Genomic DNA, 17,385 nt, shown 5'->3' on the forward strand with positions numbered 1-17,385 from the left:
TGAAGCATTAATTCCATGCACAACTCCAATGATCAGAAATGTTTAAATAGTAAAAAACAAAAAACAAAAAAAATGTTCTGGTTGTCTGAATGACTCCATTGAAGGGCTATTATTATTATTATTATTATTATTATTATTATTATTAACATTTCTATGCCGCCCCTTGCCGAAGCTACCATTTTCCAGAATTTTATTTATTTCATTATATTTATTTGCTGCCCCATAACCCAAGGGTTCACTGGGTGACTTACAAATGCTGAAACTAGCATATGAATACAATCAATAAAACAGATAAAACAATAAAATTTGGTAAATTGTTAAAACATCTTATTTAATAAAAATTATATAAAACCATGCACAAAATGATGCAATAAAAATTATATAAAATCATGCACAACATGACCAAATACAGCCAGATAAAGTAACAACCAAAATTAAATAAACAATAGCAGCAAATAATTTAGTTTAAAAAAAAAAAGCTTGTTTGAACAAAAAAGTTTTTACCTGGCATCTAAAAGAGAGCAAAGTCAATGCCAACCATATGACCCTGTGGAGCAAATTCCAGAGAGTGGGCACCACGGTGGAAAATGCCCCCCTCCTAGCCCTTTCCCCCTTGATCTCACTGGGGGAATATTTGAAGGGCAAGGATCAAATGGTGCTTGGGCAAGTCCTGCCCACCACTTACCCATGTCCATGTCATCAGGAAATGAAATTGATCCAACACAACAGGACTAGATGGTGTGCCAGACACCTCTGCCAATGGAGCTGGGATGACTGTTTTAGTCTAAACAGTGTATGCCAGACTGAGTGCATCGTGCAGAGGCGTCGTGCTAAAGGCTTTGGAGCACAAAACAGATTTTCAAATATACTACTATACACACAATGTCAATGCATATTTTACAGAAGTGTGATCTCTCTTCAGTGTGCTGAACAAAGCCTATGAAATATTATGTAAGGGGATCTATTCACTTTCAGTTTAAATGCTTTTTGCTCTATCTGGGATTGTGTGTGTGATTTCCGTACAACACATCTAGGATCTTTTTCTGCCAAAACTGATTTATATATTTAATTTTCCATGCAAGATTTGTTTTTTCCCTTTCAGATGGGATTGGTAGCTTAAGAGGTAGATGGATTTATAAAAGGTTTTGTCTAGTTTTTATTGCTGGGGATACAAGATAAAAAGATGCTGATTTGACTGCAGATTTTACATTCAAATGCTAATCTTAGCTCCAGGTTAGATAATAGGTCTAATGTGAAAACAGATGTACGCTCACACAATCCCATTGTCTTTATTATGTTGAACTATTATTATTAATACTACTCTTTCATTTCAATCCATGGTGTTCAATTACAAGAGCAGAAAATTATTCCTGGTGTTCAGCTCCTGGAGAAGTGACTTCATGATCAGGTGGTGAAAGAAGGGCACTATGAGCTGCAGTCCAAACCTGGTGTTTGGTAGCACCCCGTCTTACATGTCAAGTTGCAATAAGAAGTAATAATAAGACCACGGGAACTTGAGAATATAAACAAAACAGGTTGGATGTTGATTTGGACTTGTGGAACTTGGCTGGTGAATGCAGACTTCCTAGCCGTTCTTGCCTTGGCAGCCCATCTAAGACCTTTTTATTTGACCATTATTTTAATAACCAACAGTTTTAGATGTTTTAGGATTTTTCCCTTCACAGTTGCACTTTCTATCTTTTTCTCCTTTTTCTTGTTCATGATGTGTTCTATATTGTTTTAATAATTGATGTTTTATATTGTACTTTTACATTTTATATTGTACTTTTACATTTTGTAAGTTGTCCTGAGTGTTTGGCGATAGGACGGGATATAAATGCCTGAAATAAATAAACAAAACAAACAAATAAATCATCTAAGCCCCCTGAAAATGCTACTCTAAAGGTCAAAGGACCATGCTGAGTGGCCTGAGCTATAGGGAGGGAGGCTTTCCATGAACTGGAGGGAGGAGCCTTCTGTTAGTGGAGCCATTCTGTCAGTGGAAAGCAGATTATAAATCATCCACTTTATGCCATACAGCAAAGCTGAAAGAGCTACAGAATCATCACCTTCAGAAGTCTGTTCCTTGGACAACTTAATCCCAAGTTTGGGTCAATGGAAATCAATTCTAGGCTGATTAAGTCATTAGGATGTGTTCTTAAAAAAGATGCAGGTCCCTCAGCGGCTATTAAAAATAATAGCTAAATCAAAAGTAACTTCCCTATGCAGAAAAATAGTGTTTTTCTGAATGCTGGACTAAAATCGATTGGATGCTCATCACCTTTCTGTAGCATTTATGGGCTTTTGAGGAGCCTAGATAGCTGCTTTTTTGAGGGGGAGGAAGAATCCTGGAATAAATCAGCTTTGGTCGATTGAAAAAAAATCAGCTCTTTTAAGTTTTAAAGGGCTAGTTGTCTTCCTTACGCTGCAAATTTCTTTAGAGTGGTCTGCAGCAGAGAGCCAATGATCTGAAGGACATTCTTCTTAGAACAGATTGGCATGAAAGCAACAGTCTCCATGTCTCTTTCTAGCTCAGAATGTGGTGAACAACTCTGCAACGCTGTCTGAAACAACGGAGTGCATTCGAGGACAAGGGGAGGGCTACCGTGGCACTGTGAATACCATATGGAGTGGAACTGAATGCCAGCGCTGGGACTCCCAGACTCCCCATCAACACAACATCACACCGGAAAACTTTAAATGCAAGTGAGTAGAGCTGTATGAGTGACACAATTTAAATGGCACCAATTTGCTGCATTCTTGAGATGAACCATTAAAAGTTAGTAAGCCTAAAGGTCAAAATTAGCACTATTATAACTTGTAGAATCATTGCTTATCTTCATATTTGCTTGACGTGTTTGGAAGACTTGTAGTATGTGGTATTTTTTGAAAAGTGTCCCTGACATTTTAAACCCTGTCTTTTTAGGAATCATAGCTCCATTTGAGAAGTGTTGGGGTTGGACAGGCACACCTGAATCCGATTCATAATTGCTCTATGTATGTTGGATTTATTGCATGGATTTGTAAGCAATCCAGTTTGTAAATGTCCTTTTTCTGAGCTAGAACATTGTCACTTAAATGGTACCTGACAGTGAGTGTTTCCTTGAGCATGTGGTTTCTCACAGTATGCCTTGCAAATTGTGGCGGCTCTTATACATGCAGTGGGATTGTGTGTGGTCAGTTGATGGGACAAGAAATGTGTGGGCAAAGTAGAATTGGGAATCACACTTGGGAGAGGAGCTGAAGTGTAGGTCAGGCTTCTTTCTACAACATGATTTTGACCTTGGAGACCAAAGCCGCCGCCTCCTCTCCTCCTCCTCCATTTTTCAATAATTGTGGAGAAACTTCTCCCCTCCTCCCATTACCTGATGCTTAGTTATCTATTCAGCTGTAGGTGAACTAGTTGAAATGGTGCACGCCCCAGCATCAATTCTTCCCCTCCTAATTAGGATTGCTGGTGCTATAGAAGCTCTGGTTGTGTGGAACCATGATCCCTTGCAGCCGCTTCTTCTTCAGCTGTTAAATTGATTGGCCGTGTCCTTCGGTCCCCTGTCCATGTCCTAAGCCTTCATCACAGCTGCACCTCAATGGCAAGAATCTTGTTTGAGGGTAAGTTGTTCTGGATGAATAATATGTTGTGGCTTTGTGAGGATGTGCTTGTTTTGTTGTGGCAAAGCAAACAGTGAATGGTTGTCCACTATGTCCACTCCTAGGGATGGGTGAGGAATCCAGGCAGGGGTGGAAACCCCTCAGATTCCCTGGGCTTCACTCCCCAGACTCCGGTCCACTTTGCAGTAGCCCCATGTGTTGTGCAAGCAGGACCCCTGTCATGCACCAAGTGCAGCCACCCTTTGAATGGCTGCAACTGAAGAAGGCTGGTCATGAAGGGCTTGCTGGGGAAGGAGCCCCATGCGACCGCCTGCAGTGCTCCTCTTGCGCTTCAAAAGCAGCCTCTGTTTGAGTGACTGCAACCGATGCTACACAAAGACGTCATGAGGGCCTCCTCTGGAAAAGGGCCCCCTGTGACCATTGTGCAACCATCGCCCTTTGTCTGCACAAGCTGCAGCTGCCGTTTGTAGCGGACACAAAAGAAGGCCATGGGTTGAGCATCCATTCATGGACTTTCTCTTGACTCAGCTTGCTTTGGAAGACAGGGCCAAGCACAAGAGGAAGCCCAGGAATACGTGGAGGGATGGGTTCCAAAAGGGTTTGTCCCAGCCCTGGTTGCTACCAGCACTTTAAACTTCCAGAGATTCCCAGAGTTCATCTGGAGATGCCCCATTTTATGTTGATTCTAGTGTAGAGATTAGTATCTGGAAATCAAAGATGCACAAATACATATTATCAAATATTTTCCGACTATTTTGTGAATCGTCAGAAACCTTTTATTGTATGATTTGTTAATTGATAGAATCAAATTTGCACAAATTTGTTCACATGCAGTTGCAAAAATTCACACTTGTGCAAATTTGCACAAAATGCATGTTTTCATGTGTTAGCTTATGGGGGAAATGTGAATTTGTGCTTGTGGCTTTTTATTCATCTTTTTTGAAGATGTGTAAGTTACAGAAAATTTAAAAATCTTTCACAAGTCTAAAATCTTTGTGGTACAGGAAAAGCTGGCCTGCTACACTATCTGTGGGTTGGGTTCTTAGAAATTCTAAGCGATTCTAACTCACTAATTTCTCTACGGGAAATACTTAAGAATGTAGCACATTTGTATGAATTCCGCCTGCCTGCCAGGAACTTGTGTCCCCAGCCCATTTTTCATCCCTTATTTTTCTCAATGAAGGGAATCCGAAGCAAAGGACTTTCACAGTGATCTTGCAAGGAGTTAGGGAGAAGACTCCCAAATTTTTAAATTAATAGATCCTATTTTAGGGACTACTTTTATGCTCTGAGTGTGGAAAAGTGTAGCCAGGACCTCTAAACAGCAACTTACTGTGCTTACCCAGCTGCTATTTATATTTCAGGATGCTTGTTGTGGCAGGAGGAAGCATCTGTCCTTTATACCACCAGCACATGTCTGAGACCATTGCTGACCCTAGGATGTGCGTGAGCACCTATGGAGCACTCCATTGTGTGCAGCACCCATGAAACACTTCCTTGGAAACGTGATGTTCAGGCACCATGCAGCAAGCTACATTTGCAGGCTTCACTTCTATTTTTTGGACAAAGAACAAAACAGGATTTGTGACCTGACTGAATGCAGGATACTATTATGGATGCTAGCTGGGGAACCATCCTTTGTTCGACAAATGGCTTTCTAATACTCCTGGGTGATTCGTTAGTGTTTCATCAATGGGAACTAATGCAAGGAAGATGTTTGGATGATAGCTGAAAGTCTCTGTCCGTCTTTCAGAATGTGATAACCACCAGAGTTTGGGAAGTAGGAGCCTCCAGCTGTGGACTGGGGTCGAGAATAGCTTGAAGCAGGCTCAGTTTGAATTTGTTGTCAAAGAAAGCGATGCAGGGAGCTTCTAGCTCGGATCAGTTGAATAAATTGAAATTCATGTGCAGTTTTGGGGTCTCCAAAAATCATCTCTGAGGAACTGATGGAAAACTAGCAGACCTGCTGCATGTTCCTAGGAATTTTGGTTCCTCAGATAGGCTCTGCTTGTACATTTGTAAATAAAAGGATTGCTTCAAAGGTGTTGCTAAGTCTCCAGTGCACTCTCATTCGAAGGAAACTAGTCAGGTAGTTCTGTCCCTGATTGTTCTCACTTCTGGGATAGCGATGCAGAATACTTTCTATGGGCTCTTATTTTGCAGTCTACTCTGAGGCATTTTAGGGGTTAGTCCCACTGCATTCCGCAGGGCTCTCTCCAGGTAAGTGTACTGGGGCAGTCTTGCTTATTCTCAGACCTTTCTCCCTTGCCCTTGTTTGTTTGTTTGCAAAGGCAAAAAAGGAACTTCACTTACACTTTATCTGCTGTCCCAGCCAGATTGTGACCACTTGGCTTTTGTTTTACCTCCACTTTTGTTTACTCAAAATGTTATCCCAATAAGATAAGTGCTATAAAAAAAAAGCCATCCATATTCATCAGTACATCACCAGGTGCTGCCTGCATTTAATAGTCGCTTGTATACTCTGTTGTCATGCTATTAATGGAAGGAAGTCGTTGTGGCACAGAGCTAGGTGTTGATACTGCCTGTTGCAATGCTGGCGCAAGGTTGGGATGTTCCGACTCACTTCAATTCATGATTTTTTTTAGTCTCATATATATTCAACAACTACTGCAAGAACAACCTACACATTTCCTATTCCATAGTAGTGCAGCTGCACCACATATAAGAGTTGTCCCTTCCCCATTTTGCTGGAGAAACACATTTCATGGGTTTCACCATGGTGCTTAAGAGAAGATATTCTTTATGGAGCTGGTGATTGATCTTATGGTGATCGTGCAGGATCCTGCAAGCCCTCCACGACTGAATATTACAGTGTGGGGTTTCTGTGCTATGCTCGTAATTCTTGTGCTTATGGGGCTAGGGTAATTATGGAGGCGGGTTCTCCCACCTCTTTTTAGTATCTGCTCCATCAGCTTTGGGGGTGTTGGCTGTGATAGCCAAGGCATCCCTAAATATACCTGGGAAGATTTGAGATATTCCCTGCTGCAGCAGCCAGCCCTGTGTTCATATACTGTTGCTGGCTGTGTATTAACTGGCCCTGCTGGTCATCTCTGCATGCCTCATGGCTCACATTGATGGCAGCATGGCCTCCTCCTTTTATTGCATGCATGCTGGTGATAATGGAGCATACAATTGTCCTCATGATGTCACTGCAGTGGGTAGATATTGAGCCAAAAAAGAAGCACAGCAAGGCATTACATTGAATTAGAATCTGTTACCTACTGACTTTCACGGATGTCATATTTCATTTGTGTTTAAACATGTTTATCTGTGCTGAACTGGTATAGTATGTTGGAAAAGAGCATATTATTGTACTGCATGTAAACATAATTTTAATTTTAATATTTTAATTTTAATATTTTAATAGCTTTATAGAAGGTGGAGTATTTTAGCAACAATATAATAATTGATCTTAATATGTTTGTAGAGTAATTTCAATAAATGCATTACTTGTGTTCTCACTTTTCTATAACAATCACACACATTTATTTTAAAATAAAGTAGGTGTTTCCTTGGGTGATGCTGTAATGATGTAGAGTACCTGATACCTGCTTAGAAATCAAGCAGTCCCAGTTCCAAATGACAGTCCAGAATTTTAAAAAAAATCAGCAAAAGCAGTAATCCACAAAATCTGCAATACTATACACTAGGCTTCCTCAACCAGGTGGCCTTTAAAGGCATTTGGACCACAACTCCCTGAATTCCCATCCAGCAGGGCCCTTGACTGGGAATTCTGGGTGTTGCATTCCAAATGTGTCTGGAAGGCACAAGGCTGGGGGAAGCTGCTATGTAGTTACCAGGGATGAAGTCCCACTGGGGCTTTTGAGTGCACAAGTTTAGGATTGTTATGTCAAACAGTTCTGTTTAGCACTCCAGCAAATACACTGTTTTTCTGCAATTGCTGAATATGGCTATCTTAGTGTGAACAGATTTTCTAGAGGAATTATGTGAATTATGTAATATTCTTGAGAATACTACTGCATGCTGGAGGTAAAGCATGCAGCCCTAGGGCACAAGCCTTTGCATGTTTAGCCTGAAGCATCTTAGCCATCATTCCTCAGCCAGCTGTACTAAGCATGCATAAGATTGTGCCTTATGCCAGTGTTAGCTCAACCTTGCCCAACCGGGTGTTCTCTACACGGCTGGGGCTAGAATTCCCATCATCTCTTTCCATTGGTCATGTTGGCTGGTCTGATATTAAAACTTAGTCATCAAGAGCATCTGGAGGGCTCCGGGTTAGGAATGACTGCAATCCACATGGCTAACTTTTCCACTGTGCATATGCCTTTGTTTTATCTACTTGCCCATTACTGGGACAAAGTGGAGGTCTGGTTGTACCAGGCATAATTTTAAACTCAACTTGATTTGCTTGCAACCATAGCCTCAGCAAACGGTGCCCGTGCCTATGAAAAAAGATGTTGGAATGATTGTTAAAATAACACCACTGTATCCTGGTAATAATGGTTAGCCTATTGTTGTTTGCTGGCTATGTTGTTTCATCACACCAGTTGCTGTGAAACTTGGTCAAGCAGACCTATCCTGCCTGAGGGGTCCTGTGAGCAGCTGTTCTGTCTCTGTGTGTGCGCAGAGTGCTGGACTAGATGGATCTTGGGTTTGATCTAGCATGTCTTTTCTTATGTTTGTATGGCTTTACAGATCAAAACCATCATAGGTGAACAAAGCCATTAATAGAGAAGCGATCATACTTACTGTTAATATTTCCTATGGTGTCCTATGGAATCTGTGCCTTTGGTTGCACAATTCCATATAATTGCTTGGAAATAATTCCCACTGAATCCAGTGGGACTTCTGAAAAAATAGGCCGTGGATTAGTGGTGTTTAAATGCTAAAGCAAAGGGTAGGAATGAAGCATTGTTGTTCGGATCGCAAAATAAATTCCTGTACAATGCAATCCTGAATGTATACGTTAAGAAGTAAGTCCTACTGTTTTCAAAAGGGATTTCACCCTGTTAATAAAAATATGGAGGAGCAATGTAAAGTTTTGTTGAAATTCTCAGAACTCTTATGCCAAATATTGTACTTGTCAATTGGTCAGGCCTGAAATGATTTCAAGAGTTCAGCCAAATATGTTTAAGAGCATGCTTTAAAGAAAAATATGTGCAAAGCTGAATATACTCCTCATTAGCCAAATTAGTTAGCCAAATTTTATATATATTACTTAAAGCAGCACTAATATGGAACATCCTCTATACATATTTTCTTGGGAAACCCACCTAGGAAGGAAGTTAGGGATCTGGTACTGCAGCATTTCTCGGGCAAAATTTTGCATTGATTCCCTTGTGAGTTTTGATTAAACACTTTAGAAATATTAGTCAATATTTGCCATGGTGCCCATTTTCCTAGGAAAATGCCCTGCTTTTTAATACTATCAGATTAGTATACTGGAATAGCTCTTCAGTGCTAAGGTTACTAAGCTACATGTCCCCTGTGATGTTACTCAAATGCAATCAACATAAATCAATGTAAAAAATTCCAGGGACCTTGGAAATTGTGGTATTTCATGACTTGCAGTCAACATGAAGCTCTGTATCTTTGGACAACTATTCCATTGTTCATTTTTTCTTTCTAAAATGAAGTAGGAAACCTTAATGTTGGAAATGGCCCCTGTTCATTGTCTTTGGAGTAAGTTAGTAATTTCAAGTTAACAAGTTTGACTGATCACGCATATATTCTACAGACAGTTTTTCAATTATTGATCCAGATGGCAAGAGTTGTGGTGTGATGGAGAAAATTTGTTTGACTCTCCACCAATCCTGAGATAAATTTTTAGGGGAGTAGAGAAGGATGCATGTGTTTCAAGAGGCAGACGTTTTAAAACAAATGGTGACTTTGTTTTAAGGAGCATCCACAGTGGTTGGAACCACCCCCCTTCAAAAATGTAATAATTTCATAGGATTTCTAATCACATTCCCCATACTCCTCAGTTTTAATTTCCTAATTCCATCAGTGATAAAGCATACGAGTATTCTTCCCATATAACCAAGTGGATGAATTGGACAGTTACTGTTAGCATAAGCTTGAAAGCAAGGACTTATATTAGGTTTCAGATGGATCTGATACTTATCTGTATGAAAGTGTTTCTAATAGGGAAACCCATTTAGAGCAGCACACACACATTATTGACTTTTTAACACATCTTTTTGTAGCAGAAACACAGTTGCACAGAGATACCAAGCAGCTATTATTATTGCTAGCCTACAGTAGAGAGAGCAGTGGAAAAGAGCAGCACTGTGCCTGGCATATGCTAACGCGTTTGTTTATTATTATTGCTATTTTTTAAATAGGGACTTAAGAGAGAACTACTGCCGAAATCCAGATGGAGCTGAGGCACCCTGGTGTTTTACTACCAACCCCAAAATTCGTATTGGGTATTGTTCTCAAATTCCGAAATGCGATGTGCCGAATGAGCAAGGTAACTTGGGCAAGGAAGACAAAATAGTTTAAAGCAAAGTGGAAGAGGCCATATTCATGTACCCTAAAATGAACCCTGTATGATCTGCTAGTAAGGGTGCATAGTAAACATTTTTGTCATGCACAGGATGTAACATAGAAGAAGCACAAACATTCTGTGCACGTGTATCTTTTTCGTGATTAACTTGTAAAGAGAGGCCACCAGGAAACAGGAGAATCTCATCTTTCTTGGTGCCAGATCAATGCATATATTTTACATGGATGCTTATGGTGTCTGCTCAAATATAACCTAACCCCTGTGGTCCCCATGTGCCTACCTGTCTTGTCCTTTCTGCACTATAGATGGATGTGGTTATAAAGTGAGTCAAAAGGGGCAAAGCTATACAACCGGCATGCCATGTTACATTTTCTTTCAAAGCGTACCTCTTATGATTCCGTTTTAGGGTAGCATGAACTCATTTTAAAGTGCAAATGTGTAACATATTGGCAGTACTTGCAAAGTTGTACAGCTTTCTTTTAGGCTGGTCAGTTATCCATATTAAAATAAACCACAATGTGTGTTTCACAGAGGGGAGCATTTTCAGATAGGCAATGTGATAGTCTTTTCCCTTGTTATAGGGATGAGTAATTCCAGAATTCATCTGCCTTTGCCAAAAGCCAGGGCCTTTTCTTCACTAACTAAAGTTCCATTCTGTAGCCTACTGAAAACATCTGGATTTTAAACTGTGAAACTAAAGATATATTGGCAGCTTTTATATACTTTAATGAATTGGGTGACCTTGTCAAGTTCAAAGTCAACAAATTACCATTTAAACTGAAAAGTTCCCAGTACATCTGCAACAGTTAGCAAAAGCAGGTTGCCTATTTACTTTCAAGTTACTTACTTATGTTTTTAGACATGCTTAGGTAAGGTTCAAACAACCTTTGCATTATATATAGTTTATCTCAATAACCTGTTCACTGGCCCTGCTTTTTTATATTCTATCTTGTAAGTCCTACGTACTTTTACAGACTTAATTATCTTACTTAACAGAATATTTAGAAAGTGGTGATATTTTAGTAGACTATTTTAATAATCTTTAAATGTACATTCTTTATGTAGATTGCTATAGAGGAAATGGGGCAAATTACATGGGGAATCTAGCCCGGACACGGTTTGGCTTAACTTGCTCTATGTGGAATGAAAACATTCAAGATTTAAGGAGGTATGTACAAATGAATTCAAAGAAAAATAAGTCTTGCCATCTCAATTATTATAGAAAACCAATATATTGTTCAAGTGGATCTGTTATCCAAATTGGCTCAGTGTCTTGAACTTTATTTAGTCTCTCTTTCCAAGGTGTTGCTTTTCCAAAGGGTGGAAATTAAGGCTCTTGCAAAAAATACTTGCAAATGCTTGCACCTTTGCTTGAATTACAGAGAGCAGAATCAAGGTGAAAACAGCCCATCTTGAGCAATTTTCTGTTCTTTCACTTCCTGCCTTCCATATCTTTCTCTTGCCTCTATATTTTTTAGGGTGGGGCTTTTTTGGGGGGTGGGATGGAGGTGGTAGGACAAAATATTGCTTAGTGGACAGGAAAGTAGTGTGGGCTTTGAATAATGGAGAAGACGTCCTCTCCATTCAGTGGAAAGTGACTGAGTTCTGAGTGTCGTCCCCCCCCCCCCCGCACTCCCAACTGGGAATGAGGAAAATGGGCAACATGTCCAGTTATCTCAAGAAGAAAATAACACTGAAGTCATAATCTCAGACTTAGTTCTGATAGCTCTCTGGGGGAAATGCTGCTTTGCACATCATTTCCTGGCAAGCATAACGGGACCTGTGGCACAGGGCATCATTTTCTGCTGAAGGATTTCTTGCCCCCTTCTTCTTCCCAAGGTGTGGTATTTTTCCCTTAGGAAAGAGGAAGTGGCCTGGGTAGCAAGTGCTGGCCAGCTGTTCTGGCCCAAGGCTGTTACTGCAAAATATTTGAGTGAATCCCTTCAGAGCATCCAAACATCCAACAGAAACACTTTGAGTGGTTGGAACTGGTTTTCAGGGCAAACAATTTGGCACTTGCCCATACCTTTTCTTTTATAATTCTCTCTGCAAATAGAATTGTGCAAGTTTCTAACACTAAACAGTTGCTTGGATCCAAAGGCACAGTTATACTAGCAGGAAGGGCTGCTTCTGACCTGCCAGAAGAAAACACCAAATCTAAGCCACCCAATCTAGCAAAGTGTGTCTTTGCTTAATATTAAACTATTTGAAAAGGGCAAGACTTTTTTGCCAGTAATTTTAAAGGTGCACAAAACCAGATTTGGCTCAAATTTGCCTCATTGTTAACTTTACTGTGATTTATGAGTTTGCCACAAACTGCATGTTTCATCATGAAAAGGAGATGAACTAGAAATTCTGGGTAGTGGGGTGACTGCCTACTTTGCCTGCTGTGGGGAGGCTGCTCCCTTGTACCCCCCTATCCAATTCTGAACTTCATAACTCAACACAGAACTGCTTTTCCCATGATGTTTTACCCTTTCTCATGCAATTTATGGCAGAAGATTGAGGGTGAATGAAGCTGTTGGATTGCTAGGATATCTTTGAATTATGGGTTGTATATTATCATTGCTTTCCACCCTTCCTTCAAGAAAAGAGGAGTGGTATAAAGGGTTGATGCCATTTTATTATCCCAACCTTCTTATGTGGTAGGTTGAGATAGGTGGTTAGCCTGTTTACTGAATCTCTTTCAAAGATATATAGCTTTCCAATCCAAGTTTGCACCTGGTATAAGTCCACTATCCTTTGAAATTTGCAACATTGCTCCAGTGACTCCAGGAGAACCAGTTGTCTTCCCCCCACCTTGTTCCTTAGAATCATTTTGCTGATTCTTCAGCAAGAGTATTTGAGAGTAACTTCCATCAAACTGAATGGAGCTTGCCTCTGATGAGACATGCATACAGCCACAAGCCTTTGGTGTGAATGCTGTTAGAGTGCCAACACCCTAAAACATTAATGGTATTCACAAAAAGCATGCTGTACAAACATAGTTATCAAACTACATTGACATCAGTGGCACACGTTTTCCTTTATAGGCATCTGCCACTATATAGAGAGCCAGATACTAGGAAGCTGAAGAGAAATTACTGCCGCAATCCAGATGAGGATGCTCATGGTCCCTGGTGCTACACGAGTGACTCTCGGATCCCCTGGGACTACTGCCCTATATCAAGATGTAAGTACTCAGGAAAGGATGGGTGACATAGAATTGCTGGTTGGGGAAAGCTGGGAGTTGTAGGCCCCTTTCTGTCAAAACATGGGTAGGATTCCACCCTAAATATTAGAGCAAACCTTGGAAGAAATTCCAAAACTGCTGGTGGTATTGTGGCATGGGAATAAGTGTGTTACTCCGCATGCTTATTATCTCGTAAGTGTTATGGTTATTATCCAATAAGCACACCAAAATGGACACATGTCTATTGCAGCAGTGCTGATTGAATTTCATGGAGCTTTTTCAGTTGCCTGGGGCATTTGGAAAACCTGCAAAACGTGTTTGACTAGAGACTGTGCCAGGATGCAAATATTTAACATCTGTATTGCGGGAGAGCACTAATAACCCTGAAGATTAATAACTTCAGCAAACCTGTCATCTGTAGACCACTTTACATATGACCTGAAGTGGAAAGGAAGAATTGGAAAATGTGTTATATACCTCTGTTTGGGTAGATTGTGTACTTCCATGACTTCAGACCACAAAATGATGGAAAACTCAGACCATCTAAGGTGCAGGTCTCCTGAGTCAACTGTGCATTGTGGATCATCTGTCAATATAGTTCAGTTTTCAAAATATATCTTGAAGATAGGTGAAAAGCATTATGTTTGGCCTATTCACAGTAATGCAGGTACAATAATAATTCACAGAATTAGAATTGAATATTGAATGATCAAGGAAATTTAAGGAAAAAACTGGCTTGAATTTGGAGGTGAAAGGACAAAAGGGAGCTGAAATAGGGGGCAGGCCATGTCAGGATATCTGGCAGGGTTATTTCTGGCAGCCAGCAAGAGGCAGCAGACAGAATGGTTTTGATTTCTTTTCCCATTTGGAAATCATGAAACTCCTTAGTATTTTTCCTCCTAAACATTCTGAAGGGTACAGAGGCTCTTCCATCCCACTGGGAGTTGCTTCATTTGTTGTGGGTGCCATTTTATGTATTTAATCATTGATTGATCGATTGCAGTTCTATTCTGCCTAATAGCCAAAGCTCTCTGAGCCAACTTAAAACCATAAAATGCAACATATGATACTAGATAAAAGCTTAAAACTGGAATATAAAACATTTTTTAAAAAAATAAAACCTAGCAGTAATACAAAGGGTTTTTTACATTCCCTTCTGAATGTTGCTTGCTAGGGGGAAATGGCGGTTGCATGCTTCCTCAGAAAAATCTCCAAAATGTTTCTTCCAGTTTTCCACCTCTAAAGAATGGAAAAGGGGAACATTTTGGCTCAGTCCTAAAAGATATATCCTATTGGTAGACCACTGCATCCATTGAAAAATAATGTAATTTTAAAGTACATCTGCAAGACCTTTGGGTTTTATTCTTCAGAAACATGAAAGCATTCACTACTGCAGGCATGGTTGAGGCCATGCCACAAGAGCTGAGAAGAAGAAGAAAAAGCACCCGTATATTTCTCAGTAATGGTTACCATGTATAGTCTTCACAAGTATTTCATATGTTTAGATAAATTGACTTTATCATTGGCTGATCACGGAATGATTTCACTATCTAGGTGAAGATGATCCAGTCCCTGTGATAAGCAATTCAGACAGTAAGTAATTGTTTTTATATGTGTATATATATTATAGAGATGATTTATAGTCTTCAGATACATTAGCCTCCTTTTCTGTATTCCATGAGTAGATCTTAAGGCCATGTTCAGACACCACTTCCTGGAAATATGCAACAAGTTGGCTGTAGAGTTCGGGCATTCCCAGCAGTTGCAACAGCCATCGCCCTCTGAATATAAAAGGACACTGGCAATTTTGGCTGTCTTCTGGAATGTTTGCAGAAAACTCTTCCTTGTTTTTACCCATATGAAAACATGTTTACATAAGCTGCTCTACTGCTTTGTTGTACGGTGGAATGCAGTGTAACCTGATAAATAATACCTCTTTCAGTTGCTGTCATTCCTTGTGCCTCAACAAAACAATTGAGGGTTGTTAATGGAATCCCAACTCAACCTGACAAAGGATGGATGGTTAGTTTAAAAGACAGGTAAGTCTCTGAGTACTCTGCCATTCACTATACTGTTTCCTGCTCCAAATTCCAGATATAGGTCTCAGATTCCCCACTTTCAGTTTGTAGACCCATGTACAAGCTTAGTTCCTAACTGCAGAGTAAATACAATAACAAGTTTGCTTCAGTCTTTCCACAAGTAGAGGAGACATAAGTCCCCTCTTGAAATGCTCCATCTTTTTGGTGCTCAAACATGAGCCTGTAGATTTCCAGTTGTTGCTCACCCAGTCCTTTGCCCTTGGAATTACGTAGAACAGATTTTAGTCTTCTCAGATCTACTTTTTAAAAAAAGGGACCCCAAGATTGAACAGGCAGAACTAATTACCAAAAAAAGGGGCGAGGGATGAAAACCACTATGCCTCTGGGCAAATTCTGAGTCTAGGAATTCTTCACTGCCAGAATGAAACTGAGCTCACAGTCCTCTCACACAGAAGTCTCCTAACAGTTCTTCATTTCGGCAACCTGATTAGGAGGAGAAAATCACTCTGTTATTGCAATTGTTAAACTCAGCTCCTTAAACGCTTTGCAAACCAGCTGCTGCAAATCAGCTCGAGATCTACCAGTAGATCCTTTTGCCGATCCTTGGACTGGTGCTCCCCATTGCCTCACCCACATTCTAGCTGTGCCATGTACCTCCCTCTCTTTAAAGCTTTGACGCAAGCATGATGGCTGGGTATGCAGAGAGCTGCTGGCTGCTTTTCCTGTTTAAACATACTCAGGATTGCACCCTGCATTCTTTGACTGGAGGAACTTTCAGTTATTTCAAAGGACACTGGTGTCATGCATATTGCAGGAGTTAAGACTGGAAGTAACTGTTGCATTTTTTTTCCTCCAGCAGAGGCAGGCATTTTTGTGGCGGTTCACTGGTTAAGGAAGACTGGGTCTTGACAGCCAAGCAGTGTTTTCCTTCTCGGTAAAGTAACGTTTTGTTAGCAGGGTTACTGTGTGAAAAAATATTTTTCATTCTTTAAGAGTCTGCATCAGGATTCTTTCTTTTACAACTTGACGCTTCTCAAGGGATGGAAAGAGCCACAGGTCAGTAGCAGAGCACTTGCTTTGCATGCAGATGGTTCCCATTTCATACCCTCTCATCTGTAGGTAGGGCTGGAGAACATCTGCCAGAAACCCTGGAGAACTGCTACCAGTCGGCGGCAACAGTGCTGGACTGGATGTCTCTGACTCAGGATGAGGCACCTCCCTATAGCTGATCATCACAGAACTGATGAGCTGGGGGAACACTAGAATTTATCTATCTATCTATCTATCTATCTATCTATCTATCTATCTATCTATCATCTATCTATCTATCTATCTATCTATCTATCTATCTATCACATCCTTCACCTGGGTGTCAGGACAGTATTACAACAGTAAAGCACAGCATCAGTCAGCAAATAAAAACCCATCTTTAAAACAATCATCAGATCTGAAAATGTTGGGAACATAAAAAGGGTTTGGCCTGACACCAAAGTGAATCAAGTGTTGGTGCCAGGAACACCTCTCTGGGGAGCATGTTTCAAAGCTGGGGCACCACCACAGAAAAAGCCCTTCTCCAGGTTGCCACTCTCCTGATCTCCTTCAGAGAGGGGTCCCAAAGAAGATCCTCCAACCCAGTTCTCTAGGGGGCGGGCAGGTATTTGTGGAAGGAGATGCTCCTTCAGATACCCAGGTCCTAAACCATTTGGGACTATATCAGTTATCATCAACATCTTAAATATCTGAAGAATATCCAAAAAGCCTGCTCAATTATGAATCTAGATGTAACTTTGGAACATTCCAAGACTGAATATATAGCCACCGTTGTTTGAATGTCTTTGCAATTTGGACAACATCATCTGAATTTCATTTGCAGAACTCGGGGATGTTTGTATTTGTAACCAGCATTGTTAGAACTTTTTGCATTGAAGTTACTCTGTCAAACATATGTGGGAAATAGATATATCCCAGTCCATTTCACACAATCACAGAAGGAGAATTATGGTAGTTTATTTCCCCATCTCCACATGGTGGTCACTTGTGGGAGGGATTAGCATAATTATCCTTGGCAGTGCAAC

At 40.5% G+C, this 17,385-nt stretch overlaps 1 protein-coding gene across 4 annotated transcripts in view; it reads left to right on the forward strand.

Moving 5' to 3' along the window:
• HGF (hepatocyte growth factor) overlaps positions 1 to 17,385 on the forward strand; it is a 56,067-nt gene that overhangs the window by 29,795 nt on the left and 8,887 nt on the right. For 2 of the 4 annotated variants that reach the window (XM_044423481.1, XM_044423483.1), the window contains exons 8-14: positions 2,532 to 2,706; positions 9,936 to 10,063; positions 11,165 to 11,267; positions 13,132 to 13,271; positions 14,826 to 14,864; positions 15,214 to 15,310; positions 16,167 to 16,244. In XM_044423481.1, the coding sequence (XP_044279416.1) occupies positions 2,532 to 2,706; positions 9,936 to 10,063; positions 11,165 to 11,267; positions 13,132 to 13,271; positions 14,826 to 14,864; positions 15,214 to 15,310; positions 16,167 to 16,244 (760 nt within the window). The remainder of the gene's footprint in view (positions 1 to 2,531; positions 2,707 to 9,935; positions 10,064 to 11,164; positions 11,268 to 13,131; positions 13,272 to 14,825; positions 14,865 to 15,213; positions 15,311 to 16,166; positions 16,245 to 17,385) is intronic. The other 2 variants (XM_044423482.1, XM_044423484.1) reach the window with 1 other exon arrangement.

Source organism: Varanus komodoensis, unplaced genomic scaffold (genome assembly GCF_004798865.1).
Source record: "Varanus komodoensis strain SLA01 unplaced genomic scaffold, ASM479886v1 scaffold13_3, whole genome shotgun sequence".
Taxonomy (NCBI): domain Eukaryota; kingdom Metazoa; phylum Chordata; class Lepidosauria; order Squamata; family Varanidae; genus Varanus; species Varanus komodoensis.